Source organism: Myxine glutinosa, chromosome 9 (assembly GCF_964187855.1).
Source record: "Myxine glutinosa chromosome 9, kmMyxGlut1.1, whole genome shotgun sequence".
In the NCBI taxonomy this organism is placed as follows: Eukaryota; Metazoa; Chordata; class Myxini; order Myxiniformes; family Myxinidae; genus Myxine; species Myxine glutinosa.
Genome location: NC_136269.1, coordinates 86,106,126 through 86,119,736, shown reverse-complemented (window position 1 = coordinate 86,119,736; position 13,611 = coordinate 86,106,126). Strand labels below are relative to the sequence as shown.

At 43.6% G+C, this 13,611-nt stretch overlaps 1 protein-coding gene across 2 annotated transcripts in view; it reads left to right on the top strand.

The window, feature by feature from the left end:
* Positions 1-12,865, top strand: part of LOC137435258 (uncharacterized) — a 42,918-nt gene extending 30,053 nt beyond the window's left edge. Inside the window, exons 6-12 of one of the 2 annotated variants that reach the window (XR_013624550.1) lie at positions 2,067-2,137; positions 4,706-4,748; positions 4,989-5,068; positions 5,161-5,203; positions 5,453-5,612; positions 10,935-12,232; positions 12,762-12,865. Coding sequence is in view for 1 of the 2 variants with exons in the window: in XM_078784495.1 (XP_078640621.1) it covers positions 2,067-2,137; positions 4,706-4,748; positions 4,989-5,068; positions 5,161-5,203; positions 5,453-5,612; positions 10,935-11,157 (620 nt within the window). In the remaining variant the exon portion in view is untranslated. Of the gene's footprint in view, positions 1-2,066; positions 2,138-4,705; positions 4,749-4,988; positions 5,069-5,160; positions 5,204-5,452; positions 5,613-10,934; positions 12,256-12,761 lie in introns of those variants that run through there. The other variant, XM_078784495.1, reaches the window with a different exon arrangement.
* The last annotated feature ends 746 nt before the right edge of the window (positions 12,866-13,611 follow it).

Here is a 13,611-nt window from a genome sequence, read left to right as displayed (position 1 = left end):
TGATATATTTTTTGAGATATGTGTTTCATATATTATATGCTATGTGTATGATCTATTTTTGCATATCTATTTTGCAATTATTACGGATTCGTCCCTTCTGCTGTTGTGGTTTTCATCCACTTGAAACCCTTCTGGTTCTATGTATTATAATTGTTGTTGTTTAAGGGAAATGGTTATTGTGGTTAAAAGGTTAAAAGCGTTCATGGTAAAAAAGAGACAGGAAGCAGGATCGGGAACCGGAAGACGAGGAGAAAAGAGGAAGAGGCGTGGCGAGCAAAGTCGGACAAGACGCGTGACGTCGAGCTCCGTAGCGAGCGTTGTCTAACGAAGGTCGCGAGGGAATTTTTGAGTTTCTTGAAAGGACATCCTGCGATAGGTATTATCGCTGGGATTGAGAAATCTGCGTAGTCAGGTTTGGGCTGAGATTCCGACGAATCCTTGTCTGGTCGCATCGACTCAAGTAAGAGCCATCGGCCATTTTGAACTTCGCGCTTCGTTCACCTACAAAGGTTTTGCTACGCGTCAGCTCTTCTCAGCATCCTATCGTCTGGCGGGGATGTGTGTGCGCAAACGCTGCGGTTGAAGATTACGCTGCGGTTCGCTGATTGAACTGTGAACGCGCACCTCGAGTTTGCCTTTGGTCGGACCACGTGACTGGCTACGCTTTTTCTACGCTATGCCCACGCCTCGTCCGCATCAACGGAGTGCGGGTCTCGATTCGATCTCGCTCTGACACTCGCTGGAGGGGATCACCTTTGAGTTATAGAGACATTGAGGAGTGTCCTTTGTTCACTCACTTGGAGCGCAGTGAGTTATCTGACTTTAACTGATGGTACCATCTTAAGATGTATTGAGTGCACTCTTGATGACTATTGGTTGTACCGTTATTCTTGTGTGTGATTTTTAATACAACATTTGTTCGTTTATAATCATTGGTGTGGTTTCACTATTGATTTCTGACACAGAATAACATATTTTTCTGCCGTGGCTCCTCTCGGGGTTCGGAGGTATACCGGGACCAGGAGGTTGGGGAGGAACACGTAACACAATGAACTTGTACAATAAACATGCTATTTCATGGTATGTCAGGAGAAAAAGTAATAATTTCATGGTATGTCAGGAGAAAAAGTAATAATTAGTTGTCTTTATTGTGTGTGTATGGTCTGAGTAATAAATGACTGGTTTATATTACAATGGAAAAAATTATTATTTTAAATACAAATTAAATCAATACATGTATATACAAACAAAGTTCTTTGTCAAAGTAAAATCTTTAACACAATAAAGTAATGTGCAGAATTAAGCTGCCAGGCCACAGCTCCCTTCTTGGGAGGCATAGCGAATGATAGTTTTAGTTGAAAAGTTCGACGAAGTGTACTCCTTGAGCGGTAGGTGACTACTGATGCTGACGCATGATCGCGAGCCTTTAGACCTGATCGAGCGACCCATCTCACGACTGGCTGCGACCGATCGTGCGAGTGGTCGCAGGTTGCCACGATTGATCGTACGATCGGTCGCTGATCGCTACCACTAGTCGCACGATTACCTACGATTGATCTTGCGATCGATCTTCTCCAATCGTTGGTGATCGCACGACCACGCGTACCACCAATCGTACGATGACCTACCACCAGTCTTAAGAGCAATCACAGTATGCGATCGCAAATGGAGATCGTAGCAAACATTGCCGATTGGTCGTACCTCGGCCAAATTGCCACCAATCGCACGATCCAGAAAACGTACGATCCATTGTGACTGAGGCCTTACAGCTGTGCGTGCTCTTTTGTACATTGCCATCACTACTCTGATCAACCATTCCTCCACTCCTAACTTCCTCAATGCCCATGTCAATACTTCACGTGGAACCCTATCGAATGCTTTCTTCAGATCAACAAACCCAAGAAACAACTTCTTCCTCTACTCCATGCACATCAGAATGAGAATCAAAAATTATCCCCTGGGCCATTTTTGGTGCAATGCATCTGTGGATTTCACCAACAATGTTTGCCTTTTTGTTGTTGGTAAGTAGATAATTGAAGCAAAGCATAAATAATTTGTTCCTACAGGTGGTGATGGTGATGATGGTGATGCAATCCATGGTGATACAAGCCATGGACCCAATGAAAATGGTAAATTGGTAAGTAACCTATTTTGTCAACACTTCTCATCTTCCTATCCTAGGATTCTTCCTAGGATTTTGGAGTTTGCTGATGGAGCTGATTTGTTGATTTGTAATACTCAGTTCCAGAAAGAGGATAATAAGCTTGTTACATACACGTCAGGTAGGTCGACGACAACCGTTGACTACCTGATGGTGCGTAAGCGAGATAGGCAGCACCTCCGGGACACAAGGGTGATCCCGGGGGAGGAGGCTGTTTCACAGCACCACTTGGTTGCCTGCGACATAAGGGTGAAAGGTGCGAGGAGAGCTCGGCGGGTGAAGTACTAACGGAGAATGAAGGTGTGGAGGTTGAAAAAGGTGACAGAAAGGGAGGCATTAAAAGAGAGGCTGAGTAGGGTCCAGGATGATGTGGTTGAGCTTGAAAGTGGTTGGATGTCAATGAAAGCTAGTCTGTTGTGAGCCGTTGGTGAGGTATGTGGATGGACAAAAGGACCACTGAGGCACTCGGAAACATGGTGGTGGGATGATGAAGTTGGAAAGAGGATTGACGAGAAGAGGAAGAAGTTCAAGGAGTGGAAGAAGGCGAAGGGTACGGGAGCAGAAACAGCAGAGCATGAAAGTTATAAGGCAGCCAGGGAGGCTGCAAAGAAAGAGGTAGCAAAGGCGCAGGAGGCATGTAGGAAAATGTTCGGAGAACGCTTGGATTCGGAAGAGGGTCAGAAAGCAGTATTCAGGATTGCAAAGCAGATAGCGAAAGAGAGGTGTGATGTGATGGGGGTGAGTTGCTTGAAGGATGAGGTGGGACAAATCTTTGTCGACCCAGATGGAATTAAAGGAAGATGGAAAAGATATATGGAAATACTGTTGAATACAGAGAATGAATGGGATGGCAACATAGAGAGTAACCCAGTTTTAGGACCGGCAGAGAAGATAACTGAGAAGGAAGTTGAGGAAGCGATAAAAGCAATGAAGGGTAGAAAAGCGGGAGGGCCGACGGGAGTTGTGGGAGATATGTTGAAGGCAGCAGGAAGTTGGGGTGTGAAGAGAATGAGAGATCTGTAATCTGGTGGTGAAAGAAGGCCGCATTCCAGTGGATTGGGAACTGAGTATCCTCGTCCCTCTATACAAGGGGAAAGGTGACCCTCTGGAGTGTGGCTCGTACCGAGCGATAAAGTTATTGGAGCATGGAATGAAGGTATTGGAAAGGGTGTTGGAGAGGAGGATGAGGAAGAAGTTGTTTCTTGGGTTTGTTGATCTGGAGAAAGCATTCGATAGGGTTCCACGCAAAGTATTGACATGGGCATTGAGGAAGTTAGGAGTGGAGGAATGGTTGATCAGAGTAGTGATGGCAATGTATTAAAGAGCGCGCACAGATGTAAGGACGAAGGACGGGAACATTGGTGAGTTTGAGGTGAAGGTGGGAGTGCATCAGGGGTCAGTACTAAGTCCACTACTATTTGTAGCTGTGATGGAGGTGCTGGCTCAGAACGTAAAGGGGGGTTTACCGTGGGAGTTGTTGTATGCAGATGATCTGGTGTTGATTGCGGAAAGTATGGATGGACTGAAGGAAAAGATGAACAAGTGGAAGGAATGTATGGAGACAAAAGGTCTGAAGGTGAATATCGGAAAGACGAAGGTGATGGCAAGTGGTAAAGCATGTGGTGAGGTGGAAAGAACTGGGAAGTGGCCCTGTGCTGTGTGTAGGAAGGGTGTCGGAGTGAACTCCATTCAATGTACAATGTGCGCTGAGTGGGTTCATCAAAAATGTAGTGGTCTGAGAGGGTCATTAACCAGTGTGGCAGCTACATTCAAATGTAAGGTGTGCACAGAGGGAGCTGCAGATGGAGGAAATGTTGAGTTGGATCTTGGCGACGGCGTGAAGCTGGAAGGTGTGAAAACATTTTGCTACCTCGGAGACATGCTGAATGGAGAAGGTGGATCAGACTCGGCAACGGTTGCGAGAGTGAGATGTGCATGGAAGAAGTTTCGGGAACTGAGTGGCGTGCTGATGATGAGGGGAGTGTTGTTGAAGCTGAAGGGAAAGGTGTATGCTGCATGTGTGAGAAGTGTTATGATTTATGGGAGCGAGACATGGGTAATGAACGTAGAGCAGCAACGAAGGTTGGAAAGGGTGGAAATGCGAATGGTTCGACGGATGTGCGGAGTATCGTTGAGAGAGAGAAAGACAAATGATGAATTGCGAAAGATGATGGGAATAGAGCCTGTGATTGATGCTGTGAAGAGGAACAGGTTGAGATGGTTTGGTCATGTGTTGAGGAAGGATGAAAGTGACTGGTTGAGAAGAGTGATGGAAATGAATGTAGAAGGAAGTAGAGGACGGGGAAGACCGAGAAAGACTTGGCTAAAGATGGTGGAAGAAGAAATGCGGGCAAGGGGGTTAACAAGGAGAGATTCAGAAAATAGGGCAAAATGGAGAAGATTGTCATGGGGACCGCAAGGCTAACCCCCGCTCTAGTAGGCAAAATGGCCTTTAAAATGCATGTTGTTGTGTTGTTGTCTCATCTTCCTATCATCTTTTATCGAAAGCTTTACCAAAAACGCTTTTTCCCCTTTATTCTCCAGCTCCCAATGGATTTTGACAAGTGCGCCGATGTCACATCAGAAAGTAAGCCTTCCTGTATCAATCCAGATGTGCACAAATCACATACGTTGTATTAAAAATACAGATCAACAAACCCAAGAAACATCTTCTTCCTCTTCTCCATGCACATCAGAATGAGAATCAAAAATTATCCCCTGGACCATTTTTGGTGCAATGCATCTGTGGATTTCACCAACAATGTTTGCCTTTTTGTTGTTGGTAAGTAGATAATTGAAGCAAAGCATAAATAATTTGTTCCTACAGGTGGTGATGGTGGTGATGGTGATGATGGTGATGCAAGCCATGGTGATACAAGGCATGGATCCAATGAAAATGGTGAATTGGTAAGTAACCTATTTTGTCAACACTTCTCATCTTCCTTTCATCTTTTATCGAAAGATTTACCAAAAATGCTTTTTTCCCCTTTACTCTCCAGCTACCAATGGATTTTGCCAAGTACGCCGATGTCACATTAGAAAGTAAGCCTTCCTGTATCAATCCAGATGTGCACAAATCACATACGTTGTATTAAAAATACACTAGCAAAAGGACAACATGAAGCAGATTTGGAATGTCTCACTGTGTATTTAATTAAATATTTATTTATTTATTTAATGCTTATTTAATTATTTATTTAATTGATTAATTATTTTATTATTACCCAGGTATTTTCACAAAGATGAACACCGTGCTGCTATAAGCATGTTTTTAATCTCCTTCGATTGCAGATGATTCAAATCGTCAAAAAGTGGTTGACGAGTTGTTCGAACTTGGCGGGATTGAAATTCGACCCATTCTTCGAGACCTGAGAGTTTCAGAGGCGACTCTATGTAACATAGATGCAACTACCCCTGCTTCCAATGAGAGGGTATTCCAGTACTTGACATCGTAAGTATGGGTGAATGTTTCTCCAGTTGTTAGCTCACCTGGAACGTAGTTCCGAGGAGCTTATGCGATGGCTCGTCATCAGTCCGTAAACACTTGCAACTTCTTCTCTAAAACCGCTGATGTGATTGTTATGAAACTTGGCACAAATGATGTTTGTTGTGTTGTGACTAAAGTTTGTTCATTGCATTAACAAAATCGGTGTTTAGGGAGGTCTACCGGGGGTCAAAGTGGATCCAGGTTTGACCCTCCAAAATAGGAATTTGCTTTTTCCTCTGAAACTACAAACACTATTTCGATGAAACTTGACGACAACCTTCAACACCCAAGATGTACCAAAGTTTGTTCACGGCATAAAAAAAACAGGCCCTGTTGTGTTTTGGGGGGTGGGGGGTGCGCAGCAGTTCATGTCTTAAAATTGGCCTCAAAAGCAATCACAACATTGGTTGACATAGGTATTCATTTGGTCTAGTGGAGTACAACTTGCCACTTTGGATGGGTGGTGTGACCAAGTCGTGGCCCCTTCAGAGTGATGGAAATGTCGACCCTCAATCTCTCACTGGCATCTCTGTATGGAGTCTGAGGCAATAATAATAATACACAGTATTTATATAACACCAATACATCTACCAATTAAGCCAAAGGCCCTCAGTCAAATGGCCTGCTCCTCACAACAACAACAACAACAACAACAACAACAACAAATTGCAGGTAATTTGATAACCTCACAATCGTGTGTTGTTCACAATCCTGTGTTGTTGTTTTTTTTCAATTAACACATTCAACTGAAACTTGGTATATTGCTTTATTATGATGAGTTGCAAAACAAGTTTGGGTTTTTGGGCATTCCACCATTCTTCCACAGTTGTGCCCTTTTTGGACCTAGAAAACAAAATGAACCACCTTTAGAGGTCATTTTTCCCCACAGAGCAGGGGTTGGCCTTTTTCGGGCACCGTATTTCACACTTGCATTCAGAACCCCAAACCATGTTGCCCTCCCAAAGTGTAAAAATTCCATTCACCTCCACTCCATGTCCCACTTACTTTACTTAGAGAATTGCATCCCATCTCCATTTGTGAGTTTTAAGAGGTGGGAGGAAGTTCTCGCAGAACTTTCAAAATCCTCACTAAACCTCTTACAGCCTCCACTTGTAGCTCGGTTGTAGTGATATTCCCCAGAATGCTTTTTAAGTGCTCAGTAAATGTTTTCTTTATCATCCCTGTTGCTCCGACTATCAATGGTATAATTTCAGCTTCCTTCAATTTCCAAGATCTCTTGACCTCATTTTTCAGCTCCTGGTATTTGATAATTTTCTTGTTTTCTGAAGCATTTAGTCCAAAGTTATTGGGAACTGAAACTTCAATCAACAGTGCCGTCTTTTCGTTTTTGTGTTAATAAGGGGAGCAGGGGACAAGTGGGGAGAGAGGAAGTACAATGACAGTAGGGAACATTGATGTCTGGGGAAGAGAGAGGGCTGTGGTGGGGTGCACAGGATAAACAAGATGGACACTGCAGGAGCTTTCAGGAAAACAAACGGAATTTGAAGGTGGATTTGGTGTGGATTAATGGGGGCAGAAAAGATCAAGTTTTTGGATGGGGGAAGATATTGTTATGGATTCGTCACTTCCGTTGTTGTGGTTTTCATCCACTGTAAAATATTTTTGATTCCATGTACTATTATTGTTGTCGTTTGAGGGAAATTGAAATTAATATTTTCAAAAGGTAAAAAAGTTAGTTTTAAATGGAACCGGAACCGGACGACGACGAAGAGGAAGAGGAGAAGGAGGAGCGAGTGAGTCGGGGAAGAAGCCTAGCTGCTTCGAGGTCTGGAGCAAACGTTGACGAACGGAGGTCACTAGCGAACTTCTGGTTTCCCGGGAAAGGGATTCTTGCGACAGAGTTGTTATCGCTGTGACAGATCAACCTGCGTGTCACGTTTTAGCGGTTGATTCCGAGGAGAATCATCGTCGTGCCGTTACGCCTCGAGAACGGGCCGTCGGCCATTTTGACCCGCGCGCTTTGCGCATCGCGCAAGGGTTTTCGCTTCACTTCAACCATTTTCACCGCATCCAGACGTTTATCTGGTGTGTGTGTGTGTCACGTGGATTTTGAAGGTAAATCTGCGGTTCGCCGGTTTGGAGCCGTGAAACGTCTATACCCGAGGGTGTGATTTCCCAGTCGCCTGGAGGGCGCCTTTGGATTTCCCCGTCACCTTGAGGGCACCTTTGCGCAGCTTTGGCCGCGTGACTGTGACTCATCCGAACGGGATTCTGGTCTCGATTGGACATCGTTCTGACGATCGCTGGAGCGGATCGACTTGGGCTTGATGCCGGAATAGAGATATTGGGGAATGTTCTTCTTTTCGCTCACTTGGAGCACAGTGAGTTATATTGTACGAACCTGATGGTACCATCAAAGGAAATATATATTGGTTGTACAATTGATTACTATTGTTGTTGTACTGTTATTCTTGTGTGATCTTAATACAATATTTGTTTGTTTGTAACAATTGGTGTGGCTTCACCATTGATCTTTGACACAGAATAACACATCTTTCTGCCGTGACTCCTCTCGGGGCTCGGAGGTACACCGTGACCAGGGGGTTTGGGGAGGAGCACGTAACAATATGAATGAGATGGTGGTGAACAGCTGTTTTGAAGACATGGAGGGAGGAGTCGGATTGAAGAGAGTGTGGGGGTTTGTTCCAGAGGTGGGGAAAAAAAGAGGTATGAAAGAGTGAAGGTGAGCAGAGGCTGATTTTGATAGTTTCACCAGAAGAGTGTTGCTGGCAGATCTTGTGCACCCTGAAGGAATATTTGGGGGACAGGGCACAGACAGAGCAGGTGGAGCTGAGCCGGAGAGGAGTCGGTAGAACACAGAAAGACCACAACCTGCCTGCGGTGAGAGAGTTAAAGGCCCTTAGAATCAGCTTCATCGCGGGAGATTCCAATGATTCTAAAAGCTTTGGTTTTTACATCGTGAAGCCGAGCTAGGTGAGGCAGGCACACCAGCCCAGAGGGGAGAGCAGTATTCCATTGAGCTGTGGATGAAAGCTTTGTATGTGGTGAGAAGCTCAGTTGGGCCAAGAAGGACTTTGCATGAGGGAGGATGCCATATCTCCGACTGGCTTTGGAAGCCAGCTTGGAAATGTGGTTTTCCCAGGAAAGATCATGGCAGATAGTTGTTGTGACAGAACTTCTTCAAGAGGATTTTTGAGAAAGTAAATGGGAGGGTTTTCCAAAGATCTTGCAATGTCCACACTTGATGTGATCATGTTGTCATGCGTGAGTACTATGTTCATGTTCAAGGATTGGATTTGGTTTGTATTTCCACGATTGTCCTGGAACCGGAATGTTGAAATGTTTACAGATGTGCCAGTGGATTACTCTACAGATGCTGTCATGTCTTTCTGTGTGCAACTGTTCTGACATGAGTTTTTACATCCCGAAAGGAGGTGACTGGTACTTTTTGTTTCTACCCCATAAAACCTGCATTTGTCCGATTGGCTCAATCCCACCATTTTCTTAAAGCCATTAGTGTAGTGTCCTTGGTCTTGGGCATTTATGATGACTCGTGCTAGTCCTGCACATGCTGGTCTGTGCACTTGGTTCAGCTCCATCAGACCGCCTCCTCCTCCTTCTCGTCTCGGCAAGTAAAACCTCAGAATGCATTGGTTTTTGTAGAATAGCTTATGAATAGTTAGAAGTTTACTTGTTTTGGTGTCTAAGTTGTTGATTTCCGATTGTGGCCAGTTTATAATCGCACAGCTATACTGGAATACCAGTACTGCAAGTTTGTTTATGGATTTGATTTTGTTCATTGGTGCGAGGGATGACTTCAAAATTGGTCTTATTCTACATAGGTGCTCTTTGCTGATTGATTTATGCATTTTTGGGGAGTTTGTACTCTGGGAATCCCATCCCAAACAAATATCCCGTCATTTCATTGTGGCGTCGGTGGTAGTTCCCCATGTATTCATCTCTTATTCTTCTCTTCGTTCCTCCTCTGTGAATACTTTCTGATGGAGGAACTAGTTTTTCCTTGAGTTTAGTGTTGCCCTATTAAAATTAACTTCATCAGGGCACATTCTTCGGAATAAGTGATCCCAGGCGTTCGCACTTTCTTTTCTCACGCCTTTTTGTTTGGCATACTCCATTGCCAACAATAAGGTCCATTTTTCTTTCTTTATCCAGTTTTTCTTCTTCATGTTAATTCTCTCTCCCACAGTGTGGCCTCGTGTTTTCATTTATTTCTTCAATATTAAAACTATCCATTTACCTATCTATAATTCCAGTAATCTCTGTGTGTGTGTCTGTGTGTGTGTGTGTTTGTCTGTGACCGCTGTTTCTCGACAACTACCGGTCCGATATACTTGAAACTTGCCAGGTATATTGCTGGGGACCCGAGGATGTGCCTTTTCAAGGTTTGAAATTAATCGGACAAGTAGTTACCGAGCTATGTCCAAAAAACGATTCAACCAATCAGAGCAGCGAGCTATCACGTGTGCCGAACGTGGCGAACAGACTCTGCCTCGGACGGCACATTTGAGAGCGTATTCATTTATTTCACGTTGGCAAACTATGTTGGCGCTATGTTGGCGTTAAACTATGTTTTAAAACTAATTAAAACTAATTTGCGATTCATTGTAACTGTGATATGCGACCTTCTGGACAGTGAAGACTGCACTTCCGGCAGCCAATCACAGAACACGTTGTTGCGTAGGCGTGGCCGATGTGAGAGCGAGCCGAGCGCGTGCGCCATTACGGTTCGTAATTCGATTTCTTCCGGAGAAAATAATAATTTCTCGATTTCTTATGCGCATTATTTCTCCCAATTCAGTCAGGGCGGAAGCGAAGAGCGTTGTTTTTTTTGTTTACGGGCGTACGGGCGGGGTAGAGCGTACGGGTAGCGTTTTTTTTTTTTTTTGGCAAGGAACGGGCACCCACGTACGGGCATGCCCTAGTTCTTTCAATTAAAAGTTATGCTATCTTCCATCTTTATCAATGCGCTCTGCCACTCACATTTAATCTCCTTCCCTCATCTTACCATCTATGCTTATGTATGTTTGACCCATGCCCCCTTTCTCTTTGTGCTGCTGTCAATTTATTTGCCATCATTCAGCCATTCCATGAGCTTTGACCTTTCTATACAAGATAAGGCTTTATGGTATTTCATTGATTGAATTTCCTTGCCTTCGAAGCCAAAAACTACCTTCCTTTACAAAATGGTTATTTTTCATACATGCTCAAAATTCAAAATTGCTCATGAAATCTCATTTACCATCACCTCTCTTCCCTTCCCATCCCTTATTGCCTCGTTCTCAGTTGGACGCAGAGTATGGGCAAGGAGTGCTCTTTGGTATCAATTCTAAAAATACTCGAGTCCCGTAAAAAAAGACTCGCCATGCAACATGTTATGGAGGTTGGAGATGAGTTGCTGAAAAAAATTGAAATGGACAAGACAAGAGCCCTTGGCCCCCAAAAGCTTGATAAAGAAAACAGCAATGATGATGCATCTGCAGCTGAACCATTGGTCGATTCAAGTTGAAAACACTGAGATTTGATGTGGAATACTACCTGGAGTTGACGTGCTGCTCGAGTTTCAGCTGCCATTGCTGTTCCACAAACCACAGGCCCAGTGTTGGGTTTGTAAGCATCAGAAAAAGACTTTCTCATTTTGAAAAACTTTTGCGTTTATCGAGATGGGGATTATTTTGTCTGCCATCTCAGATCAATTGTAGGCTTTGTGCGATAGTATTCCATTGTGTTCTGGCGGTCTGGATTCTGTTGAGCGCTGTATTTTGATGTGAACAGAATTCTCGCCAGAACATAGGAAACAGCAGGTATGGTTTGTGGTCAGGGCCCGGTTGGTGCATCAGAAAAATTAACGAGGCACTTTTCTACTGTTTTGCAACAGTATGGTATTACGGTATAGGTTTTAAATGCACTACCTGTTCAAATGTAATGTTCAAGATTCAAGATCAAGATTTGTTTTTCAAAATCTGAACTTGTCTACCTAATTACGTACAACGAACAGATATCAGATCCTTTACCAAACCTAATCCACAGCACACAATTGGACTCAGACTTTCTTTTTCCATTATTATATATGGGATATATTTATCAATTCACAGTAGATAAGCTGTTTGATCAGGGGACAAGGTGGAAGATGTTTTTTCTTTTTAAAATCTGGTGTTAAAAAAGTTGCAATGTCAGATTTTATGTTGGAATTGAATTTTGTTGCCATGGTGCCGGTGTCCTTTTAACACTTGAGCTTGTACTCAAGCTCCATTGTCTTAACCTGTGTACGTCGCCATGATCCAAGTTTGTATTGTCCTTTGTTTTGCCAATTCAAGGACGAAGCAGATTAGAGATTTCCTGAGAGGAAGCTACAAAACATGTCCAGTCCTGCTTTTTTGCTCACTTAGTTATAATTGACCATTCAGAGGGTCCTTTTGACCTTTAGACCTTTTGGAAGGGATCATGGACAAACTTGCACCACAGAAGGATGCCTGCCTTTATGGTCCGAAGACTGAACAGCACAGGAGAACTATAGACATGGGAGCCGAAGTCCTAAATATCCAAGCCAAGCCCCAAGTGTTTTTGTATATTTAATACCTGCTGTATAAAATCGTTTTGTAATTTTTTAAGTGATTGAATATGGTTGCATTTGCTTCAGTTATGATGTAATGAGAACCTGTTTTAGTCCATGGGCTGAGTAGGGTTTACATGCACCCCCCCCCCACAACTTAACTTCCCGGGTATGTCCATGTACCCCCCACCCTAGGGGTTAGGGAAAACCATGTTTACAGAAAAAAAAACTCATTCCCAAGGTACCTCCCACGCATATTTTGATGTTACCCCCCCCTGTGTCGGTGATTTCCGAAAATTAGGGGTAGGCGAAATTCAAATGGCCATAACTTTTTACCTCGTCATCCTATGGTTGCATATGACCCCTCAAAATGTTTGTCCTGGGACACTCTTTACAATGATGTGTTATATGCAAATGAGGTCACCAGAGGTCAAACTATGAGGGAATGAGTTTTTTTTCTGTTAACATGGTTTTTCCTAACCCCTAGGGTGGGGGGTACATGGACATACCCGGGAAGTTAAGTTGTGGGGGGGGGGGGGGTGCATGTAAACCCTACTCAGCCCACGGACTATTTGGGATTGGGGTTTTGTTTGTTTATTTTTGGATGACTCCTTTTCCCAACAGTTGAGTTAAATATTTGACTTAAATAAAAGATATTAATGCACATTGTATTGAATATCATTTGGCTGTTTACTTTTACTTCTGTCAAAACATGCAAGAAAAACCTTATGATTTTCGACATATGCCGTCATATGTAAGGTACAGGGAACTTTCTCGGATCATCCCCCACCCAGAACCATGATCCTTTCTACCCCTGTCAATCCACCCCAAGACCACCTCTTACCAACTTTCCTGTTTTTCCTTCCTGAGATTTTACTTCTGTATGTCTTGTTTACCCCTTCCTCACATCTCTTAGTAGTCAAAGTCTCCCTCCATATTGTCCCTCAACCCTGCTTTTGGTGTGTTTTCACACCTTTCTGCTGTTTCTTTTGTTCTGTTATATCTTGATTATTTATGTTCTAGCTCCCCCATGAGCCTCAACCTTGTATGCAAAAAAATCATTTCGCTTTGCAAGAATTGTCCACACATGGAAAGAAAACTGCAAATAGAGACTTTCCTCATTTTATGCTGCCCTTGCTCAGTTTCCAAACATCATGGAAGAGAGGTGAGTTCCAATGAAAAATAGAACCCCTCCTCCCCCATATATTTAACAATCCTCTTTCGAAAATAGTCACTCAATTACACCCTCTGCTCTTTGTATGCTTCCCCCCCCCCCCCCTCCCCCAATCCCATGCATCCTCTCCTGCCTCAATTCCTCCCCACATCCCTTATTTGTCTGTCTCCTACTTTCTCCTTCAACTCTATCGTCCCCCCCCCTCTACTGTTTATTTTATGCTGTTCAGAGTTCTA